General features: G+C 40.1%; 1 protein-coding gene across 4 annotated transcripts; it reads left to right on the top strand.

Annotated features, from left to right (window-relative positions):
• Positions 1 to 3,758: 3,758 nt before the first annotated feature.
• ZNF404 (zinc finger protein 404) lies at positions 3,759 to 19,129 on the top strand. Of its 4 annotated transcripts, none has more exons than XM_061139536.1 (6): positions 3,759 to 3,912; positions 4,626 to 4,701; positions 5,192 to 5,303; positions 10,974 to 11,033; positions 16,142 to 16,268; positions 17,571 to 19,129. In XM_061139536.1, the coding sequence occupies exons 4-6, from the start codon at positions 11,004 to 11,006 to the stop codon at positions 19,088 to 19,090; spliced, it is 1,677 nt and encodes a 558-aa protein (XP_060995519.1). In that variant the 5' UTR covers positions 3,759 to 3,912; positions 4,626 to 4,701; positions 5,192 to 5,303; positions 10,974 to 11,003; the 3' UTR covers positions 19,091 to 19,129. The 4 variants fall into 4 exon arrangements, with proteins under 4 accessions (XP_060995519.1, XP_060995521.1, XP_060995520.1 ...); XM_061139538.1 differs by having other exon boundaries at positions 5,192 to 5,317; XM_061139537.1 differs by lacking the exon at positions 5,192 to 5,303.
• The last annotated feature ends 236 nt before the right edge of the window (positions 19,130 to 19,365 follow it).

Raw genomic sequence — 19,365 nt, 5'->3', positions numbered from 1 at the left:
AGCAGAAGTAGAATTGCTATGTTAGTTGCTCAGTCATGTCCAACTCTTTGTGATCCCATGGACTGCAGCCTGCCAGGCTCCTCTGTCCGTGGAATTTTTCAGGCAAGAAGACTGGAGTGGGTAGCCATTCCCTTCTCCAGGGGATCTTCCCGACCCAGGAATCGAACTGGGTCTCCTGCACTGGAGGCAGATTCTTTATCATCTGAGCTACTGGGAACCCATCTTTGTAGTACAGTTTGGAATTAGGAAGTGGGATGTCTCTGGCTTTGTTCTTCTTTCTTCTGATTGCTTTGGCTATTACAGGTTTTTGTGGCTCCATAAAAAATTTTAGAATTCTTTTTCTATTTCTGTGAAATATGCCATTGGAATTTTGATAGAAATTGCACTGAATCTATAGATGGCTTTTGGGTAGTAGGGACATTTTAATGATATTAATCCTTCTGATCCAAGTACACAGGATATTTTTCTGCTTATTTGTGTCTTCAATTTCTTCCATCAAAGTCTTATCATTTTTGGTATACAGGTCTTTCATCTCCATATTTAAATTTATTCCGAGGTATTTTTATTGTCTCTAGTGATATTGTGAATGGAATTATTTTACATATATTGTTACTGTATAAAACTAGCAATTGGGTTTTGTATGTTAATTTTGTATTATTCAACTTGACAGAAGGCGCTGATGAGTTCTAACAGTTTTGATGTATAGTGTTTAGAAAATATATATTTATTTACATATCTCTTTTGTTTGCATATGCAAAGCGAATTTTATTTCTTCCTCTCTGACTTGGATGCCTTTTAATTTCTTTATATTTTGATTGCTCAGCTAGGACTTCCAGTACTCTGTGGAATAGAAGCAGTGAGAGTGGGCACCTTTGTTTTGTTCCTGTTTGTAAAAGAGAAGCTTTCAACCTTTCACCAGTAAGTAGGATATTAGCTCTAAGTTCACTGTATATGGCTTCCATTATGTTGAGTTACGTTCCATCTATACCTATTTGTTGAGAGTTTTATCATCAAAGGATGTTGTACTGTCAAATGCTTGTTCTGTATCTATTGAGATGGTCCTATGATTTTTATCTTTATTCTGTTAAAGTGATGTAATGTGGTACATATTGCATATGTTGACTCATCCTTGTATTGGAGGGATAAATCCCACTTGTTCCTAGTGTTGTTTAGTCGCTAAGTCGTGTCTGACTCTTTAGCGACCCCATGGCCTGTAGCCCGCCAGGCTCCTCCGTCCCTGGGATTTCCTGGGCAAGAATACTGGAGTGAGTTGCCATTTCTTTCTCCAAGGGATCTTCCCAACCCAGGGATCAAACACACGTCTCCTGCACTGGCAGTCATTTCTTTACCACTGAGCCACCAGGGAAGTCCTGGTCCTAGTATATGATCCTTTTAATATTCTGTTGAGTTAAATCTGTTGATATTTTGTTGAGAATTTTTACATCTATGTTTTTCAGAGATATCAGTGTGCAGTTTTCTGGTATTCATCTTTTTTTGATGGGCTTTTTTCACTTAGTACAATGTTCTCTAGATACATCCACATTATAGCATGTGTCGGATTTCTTATTTTTAAGGCTAAGTAATAGAGCATAAAATATCCAAATGATTTGCCAAATAAATAGCAAATTCTTTAACCCAAATCTTAAAGTTATTGTTCCATAAAGGTGCAATATTCCTCTCGTTCTTTGTTGAAAGAGTAAGGCAGCCTATTGTCACTCACCAAGATATACAGTCATAATATCACAGGGTTCTATATTCATATAATCAAAATCACACATTTCCATCTCATGTAGTTTCTCACTTAATAAGTCTGTTCACACTTAATAAGCCTGTTATAAGTAATCCACATTCACAATATCCATAAAATGCCCACATAACAAAAGCATGTCTTTGAAGGCATCATATACATTTTAAGTCATACTCACAGATAAAAACACAATCTCATAACTAAAGCCATAATCTCACAGGCCTCAAAATGTGCATTATATTATATAATTCCACACACAGTCACAAAAGCACTCAAACTTTTTATTGCTTATTTACAAAGAGTCTGGGAAGAGAAGTTTTATTAGGAGACCAAAATATGTGTTCAAACTTCATTTTCAAGGTGCCCAGACATCTGGGGAAGGAAATGTTCCACTTCACCCTGGGGTCATGGAAAACTCACATGGGAAGGTCAGAGTTTACTGCAGTTTCACCTAAGGTCAGCAGGTACAGTGCTGTTTTCACAGGTCCCACTGAAGAACTGAAGAGGAATAAGGCTGGATTGAAATCTGATTTGATCTGGGTAAGATGCAGTGCTGTATTAGAACTTCTGTGGGGTCTTTCATCAATAAACAGAAAATAAAAATAACAGTATTTTGTGATTCTTTAGGTATAGTAATAAGTTGAGTTTCTTTGAATTAAACATTTCCTTTGACCAAAAATTAATGTTTATTTCTGATTTTAAAAGACTTTTTGGTAGGCCCCTAAAATCAACCCTGAATATTCACTGGAAAGACTGATGCTGAAGTTCCAATATTTTGATGTAAAGAGCTGACTCACTGGAAAAGACACTGATGTTGGGAAAGATTGAGGGCAGGAGAAGGGGGCGACAGAGGATGAGATGGTTGGATGGCATCACGGACTCAATGGACATGAATTTGAGCAAACTCCGGGCGATAGAGAAAGACAGGGAAGCCTGAAGTGCTGCAGTTCATGGTGTCACAAAGAGCTGGAAAAAGCGACTAAACAACAACGACACAGAGCATTGTGGGCTCTAGGCATTTTGCATACTGTGTCTAATGGATGAGTTGGCCCTGCTAGTGTATGTCTCTGGCAAAAGTCAGCCAGACGTAGCCTTTAACGGAAAGAAACGCACGATACTGGGCAGGAGGAATTTCAGGGTGGGGATGGAGAAGTGGGTAGGAAGTGTGCTTAACAAGTTTTATACTATCTCAAAATCTGAAACAAACCATTTTCACATTTACACTCTAGGAAACAAACCAAACAGAAACACAATCCCATACATGGTGGTTGTTTAGTCGCTAAGTCGTGTCTGACTCTTTGGGTCCTCAAGGACTGTAGCCTGCCAGGCTGCTCTGTCCATGGGATCTCCCAGGCAAGAAAACGGAAGCAGGTTGCCATTTCCTTCTTCAGGGGATCTTTCCCACCCAGGGATAGAACCCCCATCTTCTGCATTGACTGGCGGATTCTTCACTGCTGAGCCACCAGGGAAGCCGCCACACACGGTTACAGACACACACTGCGGTCCCACAAAAACACAGAATGAAAACGCACACCCCAACCCCAGGGGTTCTTTCTTTAAAAACAAATGCACACTTAATGCCAGGTGTGCTTCTGGCGCTACTCGGGATGCTGATGCTACCTGAGCGGGAATGGGGGTACGGATGGGGGTCAAAAGACTGAAGTCCCAATCCTCAGAGCTCATACCCAAGAAACCACCGTACCCAAGAGCCCGCCGTCTCCTCCTCCTGCCGCAGGTTGGGGTTCTGAAGTCCCCAGGATCCCACCCCGCCTTCTGCAGACTGGACTCAGATTCCACTCGCTATTTCCACGTACGCTAGCCTCACCAGCAACCAACTTCCTTCCGAGGTCTAGCCGTTCTCCACCGCGCGCCGATAGAGTCCAGGTATCTGCGCATTCGGAGCGCTGAGCTCTCGCAGCGCCAGAGACGTTCCGGATGGACTGCATTTCCCAGAAGCCACCGGGCTCGCTTCAGCCTCGGGCCCTGGGTGCTCTTCCGGTGGCGGAGGAGCTGTAGTCCCTACGTGTTAAGTAGATCCCATCCCAAAATAAAAACGGCACACGCTTCCATAGTCCCTTTCGGTAGCCGGACTGGAACCCCATCTGGTGACAGGCGCTCAAGGCGAGGACACTTCGGACGCGGACAAGACGTGTCAGTCCTCGAGTGTAAGGCTCGTGTCTGCGTGAGCAGCAGAGATTTATGTACCTATTGAGAAACTCGTGTGTGTGTAGACATGTCTCCATGAAGTGTGCGTTTGTGTGTCATTATTTAACTGGGTGACCGTGCTTATTTAAATGACGCGTGACTTTTGGATGAGCGACAGTTGTGTGGCTGTGTGGATTGTCACTGGAATTCTTGGCTCTTGTCTCTGCCGATTCCTTGTACCTCTTCCCTCACAGCCACTTGGGGTCTGTGGCAGATAAAGGAGGGAAGCCAGAATCTTACCTTTAGAATGGAAGAATGGAGGACCCCAGCAAGAAGACATAGATTGGATCACCAGATGAGATTTTCTGAAGCTGAATACAACCCCAAACAGGCTTGGGGGAAGACCTAATGACGTCCTAGGAGTGGGTTTCCTCCTGGGAGGGTCCCCTTTGAAAGTTTCGAGGGGCCAGCTATGTTTCACAGCCACAGCATTTCCAAAACTCTGGCCCCAGAAGCCTGCTGTCAATTCCACAGATTCCACCCTAGATATCAGTGACCCCAGCCTCTCACACTGGGAAAGGTCAACGCTGTTCCAGCCTCCTTCCTGCTCCCATCTGGTTGTTTATGGTGGACTGGAGGAAGAGTGTACCCTCATGGAAGGGGGCGTGTTTTGTAAATGAATGTGCTCTCCAAGAAAATGCTGATGTTTCATGTTCACTTTCTCTTTTCCTAGTGGTGCCCTGTCTCTAGAAAATAGGATCCTGAGAGAGGAAAGAATTTTTGTTAAACAACTAAAAGTTTAAGTTAAGGTGAGTTTGTGTTGCCTCATTCGTAAAACACACTTTAATTTTAAAGGCATATGATCCTTCTTTCCCTGGGGATGAAATATACTGTCTGATAGTAACATATCCGTAAGTCATAGGGCCATGCAGATTAATCGCCCTTGTCAGGATCCCCAAGCCCTTCTGTCTCTAAATTATTTAACCTGTGGCCTAATGTCAGTCCTGTGATCATGTTAGTTTTTGTGGCAAAAGTGATGGGATGTCACTACTGTGGTTCCATTTTATCATATAAGACCCCACTGTAGCAGACTGGAGCTAGAGACTTGCCTTGTGGGCTTGATGAAGTAAGTGGCAATGTTGGAGAAGTTACTGTTGCAAGAAACTGCAGGCAGTTTCTAGGACCTGAGGGTGTCCTCCAGCTGACAGCCATCAAAAATTTGGGGCCCTCAGTCATCTAGCCACAAGGATATGAATTCTGCCAACAATCTGAATGAACTTGGAGTTGAATTCTTCCCAGTTGAGCCTCTGAATGAGAACACAGCCCAGCTGACACCTGTTTGTAACTTCGAGACCAGCCTGAGGAGAATGCCCAGTGAAACTGCGTCCAGACTCCAAGTCCACAAAACACTGTGAGATAATAAATGTGTGTTGTTTTAAGATACATTTATGGTTAATTTGTTATGGCAGCAACTGAAAACCATTACCACATGAAAGACTGTGCAGACTGGAAGAGACTGAGGAGAAATAACAAACAGCCTGGGACTTCCCTGATGGTCCAGTTGCTAAGACTCTGTTCCCAATACAGGAGGCCCAGGTTCGATTTCGAGTCAGGGAACTGGATCCCACATGCCACAACTAAGTGTTAGCATGCCACAACTAAAGATCCCACATGCCGCAGTTAAGACCCAGTGCAGCCAAATAAATAAATATTGTGGGGTGGGAAGAAATAATAGCCAAATGCAATGTGGGGTCATGTATAGGATCCTGGAAAAGAAAAAGGACATTAATAGAGGGAAACTGGTGATATTTGAATAAGATATGCCATTGATGGTATCTACTATACCAGTGTTAATTTCATGGCTTTGATAATTATCCTAAGATGTCAACAGTAAGTTGAGGGATATACAGGAAACCCTCTGTACTACTCTTGCAAATTTTCTCTAAGTCTAAAATAAGTGGAAGTAAAAAACCAAAAAAAAAAAAAAAAAGAGGAAAATTTTGGCTATCCCAAGATCATAGAAATATTTTCCTGTTTCTTCTTCCAGAAACTTTATAGCTTTAGTTTTCACATTTAGGCATATGAGTCATCTTGAATTTATATATGTGTGTGTGGTAGGATCAGGGTTAAAACCATTTTTTCCATACAGCTAGCCAACTGCTTTGGTACCATTTGTTGAAAAGACTATCCTTTCTCTTCTAATTTGCAGTTAGACTTTTATTGTTTAAAAAAAAAGTGGCTATATATGTGCAAGTCTCTGGACTCTATTCTGTTGGTCTGTTTGTCAATCCTGTGTCAGTCCCACTGTTTTAATTACAGTAATTACATAATACATATATCTTGATGACTGGTAATGTACATTTGACAACTTTGTTCTTTAAACTTGCCCTGACTGTTCTTGATTCTTAGCTGTGTGCTGTGCTTAGTCACTCAATCATGTCCAACACTTTGCGACTCCATGGACTGTAGCCCACCAGGCTCCTCTGTCCATGGGGATTCTCCAGGCAAGAATACTGGAGTGGGTTGCCATGCCCTTCTCCAGGGGATCTTTCCAACCCAGGGATCAAACCCAGGTTTCCCGCATTGTAGGCAGATTCTTTACCATCAGAGCCATTTCCATATAAATTTAGAATGAGTTTTATTAATGTTCTAAAAAAAAAGCTCCTAATATCATTTAGAGATACATTGAATCAATATATCAGTTTAGAGAAAATCAGTCATCTTAAAATTGATTCTTCCAGTTCATAAACATGAAATAAGTGTTCATTTATTTAATTCTTTCTTTCCTTAATGTTTTGCTTTCAGTCTATAAGTTGAAAACACTTCTTTTGTTAGGTTCATTTCAAAGTGTTTCATAATTTTCTTTTTTTTATACTGTTGGGATTTTTAAAATTTCATTTTCAATAACTTTATTTTAATATAATTATTGTTTTATACTGTGACATTTTATTCAACAAACTTGCTAATAAATTCATGTATCAATTCTAATAGTTTCTAGAATTGAAAAAAAATTTTTCTATGTACAAAATCATGTTATCTGCAAATAAAGATGGCTTTACCTCTTTCCTTCCAATCTTCATACTTTTCATTTCACTTTTTTCTCTTATGGTATTAGAGAGGTCTTCTAGTAGAAAGTTAAATGGAAGTGGTAAAAGTGGATACCCTTGCCTTGTTCCTGAGCTGAGGGCAGTGGTGCATATTTCACCTCCCAGTTTTATTCTGCTAGATCCATTTTATCAAATTAAAGAAGTTCTCTTCCATTCCTAGTTTGAAGGATTTTTATCATGAACTGATGCCGAATATTATAAAATGGTTTTTCTGCATTTAATGAAATGATTGAATAGTTTTTCTCCTTTATTATTTTTTTAAATAATTTTATATATTTTTATTTTTGGCTATGCTAGGTCTTCATGGGCTGCACAGGCTTTTCTCTAGCTGCTGCAAGTGGGGACTACTCTTTGTTGTGGTGCATGGGCTTCTCATTGTGGTGGCTTCTCTTGTTGCAGAGCATGGGCTTCCCTGATAGCTCAGTTGGTAAAGAATCCGCCTGCAATGCAGGAGACCCTAGTTTGATTCTTGGGTCGGGAGATTCCTGGGTCGGGAGATTCCCTGGAGAAGTGATAGGCTATCCACCTCAGTATTCTTGGGCTTCCCTGTGGCTCAGCTGATAAAGAATCTGCCCACAAAGCAGGAGACCTGGGTTGGATCCCTGGGTTGGGACAATCCCTGGAGAAGGGAAAGACTACCCACTTCAGTATTCTGGCCTGGAGAAGTTCATGGAGTCATGAAGAGTTGGACATGCCTGAGCGACTTTCACTTTCACAGGGCTCTAGGGCACTGGGGCTCAGTAGTTTTGGCTTCCAGAGTCTGGAGCGCAAGCTCAATAGTTGTGGCACACTGGCTTACCTGCTTCGCAACATGTGGGATCTTCCTGTATCAGGGATGGAACCTGTGCCTCCTGTATTGGCAGGTGGATGGATTCTTTACCACTGATCCACCAGGGAAACTCTGTCTTTTATTATTTAAAGTTGGAAGATCACATTGCTTGCTTTTTGAAAATTAAGTGACTTTGCATTTCTAGAATAAATCTCTTGCTCATACATATCAGTGGTCTCTTCTTGCTAATACTTTAATATCCTTGCATCTACGTTCATGAGAAAGATATACTGTAGTTTTCCTTTCCTATAATGTCTTTGTCATGTTTTGATATCATAATTATGGACCTCATGACATGGTCCGTTTTGGGGGTTTGTTTTCTAGAAAAGATAGTTTGGTTGGCATTTTTAATTCCTAAAGTGTTTGGAGAATTTGCCACTGAAGCCTCTGGGCCTGACATTTTATGGGAAGGTCCTTAATACAGATTTAATTTCTTTAATAAATCTAACTATATTCAGATTTTTCATTTTTATATCAGTTTTGATAAATTGTGTTTTCAAGAAATTTTTAAATTGCATCTACATTTTCAAGTTTATTGTCTTAGAGTTCGTAAAATTATGTTATCAATGTATCTGTTACCAAAATAATGTCTATAATATATGTAGTGATATCTCCTTTTATATTCCTGATATGGGCAATGTTTTTCTTGACAGTATACCAAGAGGTTTACTAATCTTATCTTTTCAATGAAATAGCTTTTAGCTTTATTGATTTTACTCTGTTATATGTCTGGGTTTTTTTTTTATGCCATTTGTTTCTTTTAGTATGTTTTACTTTCTGTAGACTTAATTTGTTTTTCCTTTTCTAACTTCCAAAGATAAATCATTGTTTTTTTAACCATTCTACTTTATAAAACATACATTTATGTTTAGGTGAAGGGGATCAAAGGGTAAAAAGAAAGGGAAAACATAAGTGGGCAGTCATTATAAATGCTCATGATATCTATGGGAGAAAATACATTATGGATTTACTTGGCATTGCAGTAATTTGACAAAGTATTTTCATAATAATATCAGTACCAATTGATTTGCTATGACTTCAGTACACGTAGTAATTATCAATGGTGATAAGATAATGAATAGTATTTATCTGCAGCATTTGTGAATACAAAACAAAAACAAAAATACACATTTAAAGCTAAAATATCTTTTGGTTTTTTATTATTTTGTTTTTTATAATTTACTTACTTATTCTTTTGGCTGCCCTGGGTCTTCATTGTTTTGAGTGGGCTTTCTCTAGTTGCAACAAGTCAGGGCTTCTCATTGCAGTGGCTTCTCATATTGCAGAGCGCAGGCTTTAGACACAATGGGCTCAGTGGTTGCAGCTTTCGGGTCTAGAGTGCAGGTTCAGTAGTTGTGGTGCACGGGCTTAGTTGCCCAGCGGCATGTGGAACCTTCCCAGACCAGGGATCGAACCCGTGCCCCTGCTTTGATAAGCAGATTCCTATCCAGTGGGCCACCAGGGAAGTCCTAAAAATGTCTTTGTAAGCACTGGTGTGATTGCATCTTGCAAACTTTGATATGCCATACTTTCATTATCATTTAGCTCGAAATATTTCCTAGCTTTTTTGCACATTCATGCTTCCATCTAGGATTATTTTCCTTTTGCCTGACTTCTGTTGTTTAGTATTTCTTGTATTATGGGTCTGTTGATAAGAAATTCTCTCAGCTTTTGTTTAAAAAAAAAATCATTATTTCACCTTCCTTTCTGAAAGATATCTTCTCTGGGTATAAGATTCAGAGTTCTCGGGGTTTTTCCTTTTAGCACTTTTTAAAGACATGATTCCATTTTTCAGGCTGCTAAAGATTCTGTTGAGATATGGACTATTTTTCTTGTTTATTTATAACAGATGTCTTTTTTAAAAACTACATACTTTTAATATATGTTTTTCAGTTTTGTTTCTCAACAGTTTGGCCAAGATGTGCTTAGGTATGGATTCCATTATTTCAAGTGGTTAGGTTTGCTGAGCTTTTCCATTTACATATCAAGATATTTCATGACAGTTGCACTGTTTTTGTCCATTACTTCTTCAGATAAATTTTCTGTTCTATTTTGTTTTAGGTGTTCAGTTCTACATTTTGGCATTTTCTTGTATTTCTCTTATGTTCAGCTCTGTTCTTTTTTTCTCTCAGTATAAGATTATTGTTAATTTGACTTTATGTTAATTAAAACAGTTTTCTGCTGTTAAATCATCCTGTACAGTTTTAATTTTCAGTAATATATTTTTATAACTATAAAATATCCATGTGATTCCTTTTTTAAGAATCTTAACCTCTATTGACATACTCCATTTTGCATTCCATTTTGTTCATCTTTTCCTCTCTTTTCTTTATCATGTTAATCATAATATCTTCGAATCCTTGTCTGTTAGCTCCACTGACTGGATTATCTTTGGGTTTATTTCTATTGAGACTTTTCTTTCTTGATTATCAGTAACATTTTCCTGTTTCTTTGCATTTTCATTAAGTTTTATCATATACTGGCATTGTGAATAACATATTATTGACACTCTGAAGTTTTTGTTGTATGGCCTGTTCTCAACCCTGGCAGGTAGGGCTGGATTGGGGAGGATCTACTCATTGTGACTGGACAACCCAGGCTGGGTACATGTGGTGTGACCAGAATTAGAAATAGGCCAGAGGGGTGTGTCTGGATCTGGCTTTGCTTCAGAGAGCCCCTGCTGTGTATCCAGCTTGTGTGACTTGTTTCCTCGGCATAAGAAAGGGTGCTTGGATTTGTCGGGGGGGGGGGGGGGTGTCTCTGTGTGTGTCAGTTAGTCACTCAGTTGTGTTCGATTTTCTGTGATCCCATGGACTGTAGACAGCCAGGCTCCTCTGTCCCTGGGATTTCCCAGGCAAGACTACTGAGTGGGTTGCCATTTCCTTCCCCAGGAGATCATCCCAACCCAGGGTTGAACCCAAATCTCCTGCATTGCAGGCAAATTCTTTGCCAGCTGCGCTATCAGGGAAGCCTGGAATTGTCTGGACTCCTACTCACATCCCCTGACATGTGTTTGGGAGGGGGAAGAGTGGCAAGGACGATGGGAAGCAGGAATAAAGAAGAAAAAAGAAAGGCTTTCATACCTTAAACAATTTTTGGAGTTCTGAGCTACGCTGGGTCTCAAAGCTTCTTTTTCCTCCCTCAGCTCTGGATTCTCGGGACTCAGCTTCTGAGAATGATTGGCAGTTCTAAAATCATGGCCCCGGTAAGTGGATGCCTCTTATTTCCTTTCTGAAATATTATAGTTTTAAACTCAGATAATATTTTCATTCTTTAGCCTAAAATCTTCTTCCTAGAGAAGCAGTATCTCTGAGCCAATTTTCACTTTTTCCCTTTACAGAGAATGATTGCGTCCTCTCTGTTTGCTCCCTTTTTTTGAACTTGTTTTTCAGTTCAGTTCAGTCGCTCAGTCATGTCCGACTCTTTGCGACCCCATGAATCGCAGCACGCCAGGCCTCCCTGTCCATCACAAACTCCCAGAGTTTACTCAGACTCATGCCCATCGAGTCGGTGATGCCATCCAGCCATCTCATCCTCTGTTGTCCCCTTCTCCTCCTGCCCCCAATCCCTCCCAGCATCAGGGTCTTTTCCAGTGAGTCAACTCTTCACATGAGGTGGCCAAAGTATTGGAGTTTCAGCTTCAGCATCAGTCCTTCCAATGAACACCCAGGACTGATCTCCTTTAGGATGGACTGGTTGGATCTCCTTGCAGTCCAAGGGACTCTCAAGAGTCTTCTCCAACACCACAGTTCAAAAGCATCCATTTTTCAGCGCTCAACTTTCTTCACAGTCCAAATGTCACATCCATACCTGACCACTGGAAAAACCATAGCCTTGACCAGATGGACCTTTGTTGGCAAAGTAATGTCTCTGCTTTTTAATGTGCTGTCTAGGTTGGTCATAACTTTCCTTTCAAGGAGTAAGCGTCTTTTAATTTCATGGCTGCAGTCACCATCTGCAGTGATTTTAGAGCCCCTAAAAATAAAGTCTTTCAGTTTTTCATCAAATAATTTATGTATCTTGTATGAGTTCAGTCTTCTCTTAAGGACAGTGTTGGAGCAGTGAAGGGGTAGAGTACCTTGAAGGAAATATCTGAGCTTCCCTTGTTGGGTTTGTAGTTTAATTATATAAAAATGGTGGTCCTCTTTGACCAGAAGAGGGAGAATTTTCTCCACTGTTTTCCAGGTAGATAAGGGAGACAGGTTGAGGGCAGTAGGAGAAGGGGCCAACAGAGGATGAGATGGTTGGATGGCATCACTGACTCAATGGACATGAGTTTGAGCAAAACTCCAGGAGATAGTAAAGGACAGGGAAGCCTGACATGCTGTAGTCCAGTGGGGTCACAGAGTCAGACATGACTTAGGGACTGAACAACAACAAAGTGTGAATTTGGTTATGAATGGTCTCAGTCTCAGTGTGGGATGAGACCTCAGCTTTGAAAAGCTTTTAGGTTTGGGTTGAAATGGAGTTGGTCCCTTCCTAGAAAGAGAGAGAGGTGGGGTTCTGGCTAAGGAATCACTGAGAAATGAATAGGGTTCTGAAGTTCATTTGTTGTGGAAGAGAAACTGCTGGTCTTGAGTGATTCAGTATTGTTCTAAATCATTCTATATTAGTGTGTTCTAACTCAAGAACCAGAAGTTCAATAAGAGATTGAAGGAAGATCATTGGGAACCACATCTGCTGAATAATACTAAACTGTGGGGAAGAGATTAGGATTTTTGTCCAACCGAAATACTATAATAGTATATATGTTATTATTAATAAATTCAGTGGAAGTGAGAAATAGATTTAAGGGACTAGATCTGATAGAGAGCCTGATGAACTATGGATGGAGGTTTGTGACATTGTACAGGAGAAAAGGATCAAGACCATCCCCATGGAAAAGAAATGCAAAAAGGCAAAATGGTTGTCTAAGGAGGCCTTACAAATAGCTGTGAAAAGAAGAGAAGCAAAAAGCAAAGGAGAAAAGGAAAGATATTCCCATTTGAATGCAGAGTTCCAAAGAATAACCAGGAGAGAAAAGAAAGCCTTCCTCAGCGATCAATGCAAAGAAATAGAGGAAAACAACAGAATGGGAAAGACTAGAGATCTCTTCAAGAAAATTAGAGATACCAAGGGAACATTTCACGCAAAGATGGATTTGATAAAGGATGGAAATGGTATGGACCTAACAGAAGCAGAAGGTATTAAGAGGTGGCAAGAATACACAGAAGAACTGTACAAAAAAGATCTTCACGACCCAGATAATCACGATGATGTTATCACTCACCTAGAGCCAGACATCTTGGAATGTGAAGTCAAGTGGGCCTTAGAAAGCATCGCTACGAACAAAGCTAGTGGATGTGAGGGAATTCCAGTTGAGCTATTTCAAATCCTGAAAGATGATGCTGTTAAAGTGCTGCACTGAATATGCCAGCAAATTGGGAAAACTCAGCAGTGGCCACTGGAAAAGGACTGGAAAAGGTCAGTTTTCATCCCAATCCCTAAGAAAGGCAATCCCAAAAGATCAGTCCTGGGTGTTCATTGGAAGGACTGATGCTGAAGCTGAAACTCCAGTACTTTGGCCACCTCATGCGAAGAGGTGACTCATTGGAAAAGACCCTGATGCTGGGAGGGATTGGGGGCAGGAGGAGAAGGGGATGACAGAGGATGAGATGGCTGGATGGCATCACCAACTCAGTGGACATGAGTTTGAGTAAACTCCGGGAGTTTGTGATGGACAGGGAGGCCTGGCGTGCTGCAATTCATGGGGTCGCAAAGAGTTGGACATGACTGAGCAACTGAACTGAACTGAACTGAACACTTTAAGAAAGATTAAACCTGATGTCTACGAAAAACCTGATGTTTATATGAAAATGTAAATTTGTCAGAATAAGGGAAATCCTCATGATATAATCTGGCATATAATATACTTGTGTCTTGGCAATAATGGCTGCCCTTCTCCAATTAAATAAAATTGTTTGGATTCTTCTTTAGTCAAGAATCCCCACGTTGATTCTTCCCCGATGGTCCAGTGGTTAAGACTCCACGCTTCACCGCAGGGGGCAGGACTTCCATCCCTGGTCGGGGAACTAAGATCCCATATGCTGTATGGTACAGCCAAAAAATAAAAAATAAAACATTAAAAGAAATAATCCCCAAGTTTCAGCATGTGGAAATAATTTGGGCTGCAGTATAAATTATATGTTATCTTACAAGCTATAAATATTGGTATATCTGGAAAGTTGTTTAAATTTAGTTATTGATCTCTGTTTAAAAGTGAAATAGAGATTGATGGTTTTGGAAAACTCAGCAGTGGCTACAGAACTGGAAAAGGTCAGATTTCATTCCAATCCCAAAGAAAGGCAATGTCAAAGAATGCTCAAACTACCACACAATTGCACTCATCTCACATGCTAGGAAAGTAATGCTCAAAATTCTCCAAGTGAGGCTTCAACAGTATGTGAACTGAGACTTCCAGATGTTCAAGCTGGATTTAGGAAAGGCGGAGGAACAGGAGATCAAATTGCCAACATCCATTGGATCATCGAAAAAGCAAGAGAGTTCCAGAAAAACATCTACTTCTGATTTATTGAGTACACCAAAGCCTTTGACTGTGTGGATCACAACAAACTATGGAAAATTCTTAAAGAGATGAGAATACCAGACCACCTGACCTGCCTCCTGAGAAATCTGTATGCAGGTCAAGAAGCAACAGTTAGAACCAGACATGGAACAATGGACTGGTTCCAAATTGGGAAAGGAGTGCATCAAGGCTGTATACTTTTACCCTGCTTATTTAACTTTTATGCAGAGTACATCATGTGAAATGCCAGGCTGGATGAAGCCAAGCTAGAATCAAGACTGCTGGGAGAAATATCAATAACCTCAGAGATGCAGATGATACCACCCTTATGGCGGAAAGCAAAGAGGAACTTAAGAGCCTCTTGATGAAAGTGAAAGAGGAGAGTGAAAAAGCTGACTTAAAACTCAACATTCAAAAAACTAAGATAAAAAAAAAAAAACAAAAAAACTAAGATCATCACCAGTCCAAGTTCGATGCATGAAACAGGGCACTCAAAAGCTGGTGTACTGGGACAACTCTGAGGGATGGGATGGGGAGGGAGGTGGGAGGGTGGTTCAGGATGGGGGACACATGTACACCCGTGGCTGCAATGTATGGCAAAAACCACCACAATATTGTAAACTAATTAGCCTCCAATTAAAATGAATAAATTAATTTTTTAAAGAAAAACTAAGATCGTGGCATCTGGTCCCATCACTTCATGGCAAATAGATGGAGAAACAATGGAAATAGTGAGAGACTTTATTTTCTTGGGCTCCAAAATCACTGCAGATGGTGACTGCAGCCATGAAATTAAAAGACGCTTACTCCTTGGAAGGAAAGTTATGACCCACCTAGATAGCATATTAAAAAGCAGAGACATTACTTTGTCGACAAAGGTCTGTCTAGTCAAGGCTATGGTTTTTCCAGTAGTCATGTATGGAAGTGAGAGTTGAACCATAAAGAAAGCTGAAAACTTTTGAACTGTGGTGTTGGAAAAGACTCTTGAGAGTCTCTTGGACTGCAAGGAGATCCAGCCAGTCAATCCTAAAGGAAATCAGTCCTGAATATTCATTGGGAGGATTGATGCTGAAGCTGAAGCTCCAATACTTTGGCCATCTGATGCAGAGAACTGACTCATTGGAAAAGACCTTAATGCTGGGAAAGATTGAAGGCAGGAGGAGAAGGGGACAACAGAGGATAAGATGGTTGGATGGCATCACTGATTCAATTGACATGAGTTTGAGCAAGCTCTGGGAGTTGGTGATAGACAGGGAAGCCTGACGTGCTGCAGTCCATGGGGTCGCAAAGAGTCAGACATGACTGAGCAACTGAACTGAGGCACTGTACTTCAGATACACTAATTTATTTATTCTCATCTAACCATGTCATCGGAGAAGGCAATGGCACCCCACTCCAGTACTCTTGCCTGGAAAATCCCATGGACGGAGGAGCCTGGTAGGCTGCAGTCCATAGGGTCGCGAAGAGTCAGACATGACTGAGCGATTTCACTTTCACTTTTCACTTTTATGCATTGGAGAAGGAAATGGCAACCCACTCCACTGTTCTTGCCTGGAGAATCCCAGGGATGGGGTCGCACAGAGTCGGACATGACTGAAGTGACTTAGCAGTAGCAGTAGCAACCATGTCATGATCTTTAACTTCAGCTTACTTGTTTTTATCATATATCGCCCCCTGCTGCAACTCAGTATTTCATCTTGAATTTTTTTTTCCACTTTTACAAATAATACATGGATCTGTCATTTCAGGTGCCTCTTACATTCAGTGATGTGTCCATAGACTTCTCTCAGGAGGAGTGGGAATGCCTAAATTCAGATCAGAAGAATTTGTACAGAGATGTGATGTTGGAGATTTATACTAACTTGGTATCACTGGGTAAGGACGTCTGCCTGGAATAATGTAGAATCTGCTGTCTGGAATATCCACTTTCTTTACTGTATATTTTATGCTCTGTGCCAAGACACTCACAAAATTTCTGCTCCATATTCTCAAAGGACTATTTTGGGCTTCGTTAGATGGAAACATAACAATATGTTCTAGTAGCTGACAAAAAGCAATGTGGTCAGATATAGGGGAACAAAGATGTCAAGGGCTTGAAATTAATTTGTAGAAATAAGACAAGTCTTCTTATTCATGGTTATATGCTTGGGTTTCATCCTAAGATAAAGACAGACCTTTGGAAAAATTACATAGAGATCCATCTGGTTGTGTTGTTGTTTAGTCACTAAGTCATGTCTGACTCTTTGTGACCCCATGGAGTGCAGCACATCAGGCACCTCTGTCCTCCACTATCTCCTGGAGCTTGCTTATGTCCATTGAGTTGGTGATGCTATCTAACCATCTCATCCTCTCCTGCCCTCTTCTCCTCCTGCCCTCAACCTTTCCCAGCATCAGGGTCTTTTCAAATAAGTCAGCTTCTCACATCAGGTGGCCCAGGTATTGGAGCTTCAGCTTCAGAATCAGTCCTTCCAATGAATATTCAGGGTTAATTTCCTTTAGGATTGACTGGTTTGATCTCCTTGCAGTCCAAGGGACTCTCAAAAGAGTCTTCTCCAGCACCACAAGTTGAAAGCATCACTTATTTGGAGTTCAGCCTTCCTTATAGTCCAACTCACATCCATACATGACTACTGGAAAAACCATCTGATAGAAAATATTAAAATGTAATTGATGAAGACCTACTCATAGATTTTTATTCACTCAGTCTCAGTGGATATCTAAAGGGTAGTATATCCACAAGCTGATCATGCCTTCTTTAAACCATTACTATAAAACTTCTCACTGCCTCCTCCAGGTTGGTACATACAATCTTGAGGGTTTTAGCCCACTGTAGCTCCTTTTGCCTGGCAAAGAAATAAAGCTATTCTTTATAATAAATAAACAAAATAAAAAGGGGGGGAGGGTAGTATATGTAAGAAATTCCTGTGGTAATTCTGATGCACAACTGATTGAGAACTACTAATTTTTTTCTTTGCCTGCTCACAAACGTTACATTCTCATGTGAACTTTCATAATTTTCTGAGCCTATCATGCCTTTAAAAAACTATATCACAGTAATTAAGAATTTTATGGCCTTTTACTTCTAATGGGTTTACTTGTCAATTTTATCATTATTCTTACTATATTTCCCCCTGTACTGGAAAAATAGCATTTGTTCATTTTCTCGTTTTCTTTCAGACTTTGATTTCACAACTGAAAACAACAAATTATCTTCAGAAAAAAGCAGTTTTGAAGTAAATTCATACCATTGGGAGAGAATGAAAAGTAAAACCTTCAACCTTATGGGGTTTATTTTCAGAAATGACTCACAGAGCAGAAATGAATTTGAAGGACAACAGGCATCTCAAGTGGGACATTTTAGTCAAATGATATTCCAAAAACATATATCTCTTCCTCTGCATCAGAGAATTCACACTAAAGAGAAGTCATATGAATATAAGGAATGTAGGAAGGGCTCTAGGAAATATTCACATCTTACTGAAAATCTGAGAGACCACAGTGGTGTGAGACCCTATGAATGTAGAGAATGTGGAAAGGCCTTCCTAGTTCTCCAGCATTTTATTAGACATAAAAAAAGTCACACTGATTTGAAGCCCTATGAATGTAATGGATGTGAGAAAGCCTTTAGGTTTTATTCACAGCTTATTCAACATCAGATAATTCATACTGGTGTGAAACCCTACGAATGTAAGCAATGTGGAAAGGGCTTTAGACGTCATTCTCACCTTACTGAACATCAGAAAATTCATGTGGGTTTGAAACCCTACAAATGTAAGGAATGTGGGGAAACTTTTAGGTTGTACCGACATATGTGTCTCCATCAGAAAATTCATCATGGTGTGAAACCTTATATCTGTAAGCAATGTGGAAAGGCCTTTGGTCATCGTTCAAGTCTCTATCAACACAAGAAAATTCATTCTGAAGAGAAACCATATAAATGTAAACAGTGTGGAAAGGCCTTTGTTCGCAGCTATCTACTTACTGAACATCAGAGAAGTCATACTGGTGAAAAGCCTCATGAATGTAAGGAATGTGGAAAGGCCTTTAGTAGGGGCTCAAGCCTTCTTAAACATAAAAGGATTCATAGTAGTGAGAAACACTATGATTGTAAGGAATGTGGGAAGGCCTTCTGTAGAGGCTCTCAACTTACACAACATCAGAGAATTCATACTGGTGAGAAGCCCCATGAATGTAAAGAATGTGGGAAGACTTTTAAGCTCCATTCTTACCTTATTCAACATCAGATCATTCACAGTGACTTGAAACCATATGAATGTAAACAGTGTGGGAAAGCCTTCAGTCGTGTCGGAGACCTTAAAACACATGAGTCAATTCATGCTGGGGAGAAACCTTATGAATGTAAGGAATGTGGAAAAACCTTTAGACTTAATTCTCAACTAATTTATCATCAGACAGTCCATACTGGCTTGAAACCATATATATGTAAAGAATGTAAGAAGGCCTTCCGTTCTATATCAGGTCTTTCTCAACATAAGAGAATTCATACTGGTGAAAAACCTTATGAATGTAAGGAATGTGGTAAGGCCTTTAATCGCAGTGAGCGACTTATTCAGCATCAGAGAATTCATACTGGTGTGAAGCCGCATAAATGTAAGGAATGTGGGAAGGCCTTTACTCGTTGCTCTCAACTTACTCAACATCAAAGATTTCACATTGGTGAGAAACTCATAATGTAATGAAAGTCAGAAGCCTTTAGCCTTGACACATCCTTTAATATTATCACTTTTCTACCACCTAACTATGTTATGCTAAAGATTATTATTTAACATAAATATAAATGCTTGGAAGGGTGTCTGGCTCAGAGTATTTGCTTATGATTAATAATCATTCTTTAATGATAATTACTAGTATTGTTATAAATTCACATGGAAGGAAGACCCTATGAGCATTTTAAAAATCTTTCTATCATCACTCATCCATATTTCACGTCAGAATATTAATTTTGCACAAA

The sequence above is a fragment of the Dama dama genome, chromosome 4, assembly GCF_033118175.1.
Source record: "Dama dama isolate Ldn47 chromosome 4, ASM3311817v1, whole genome shotgun sequence".
Classification (NCBI taxonomy): domain Eukaryota; kingdom Metazoa; phylum Chordata; class Mammalia; order Artiodactyla; family Cervidae; genus Dama; species Dama dama.
The sequence above is the reverse complement of the archived record's forward strand: the minus strand, read 5'-3'. Positions and strand labels throughout refer to the sequence as shown.

Excerpts from the sequence above, each read along its gene's own strand:
- ZNF404 (XM_061139537.1), top strand. The coding sequence starts at position 11,004 with ATGATTGGCAGTTCTAAAATCATGGCCCCG. Across the intron at positions 11,034-16,141 it reads GTTCTAAAATCATGGCCCCG|GTGCCTCTTACATTCAGTGA; the intron begins GTAAGTGGATGC and ends CTGTCATTTCAG. Across the intron at positions 16,269-17,570 it reads TACTAACTTGGTATCACTGG|ACTTTGATTTCACAACTGAA; the intron begins GTAAGGACGTCT and ends GTTTTCTTTCAG.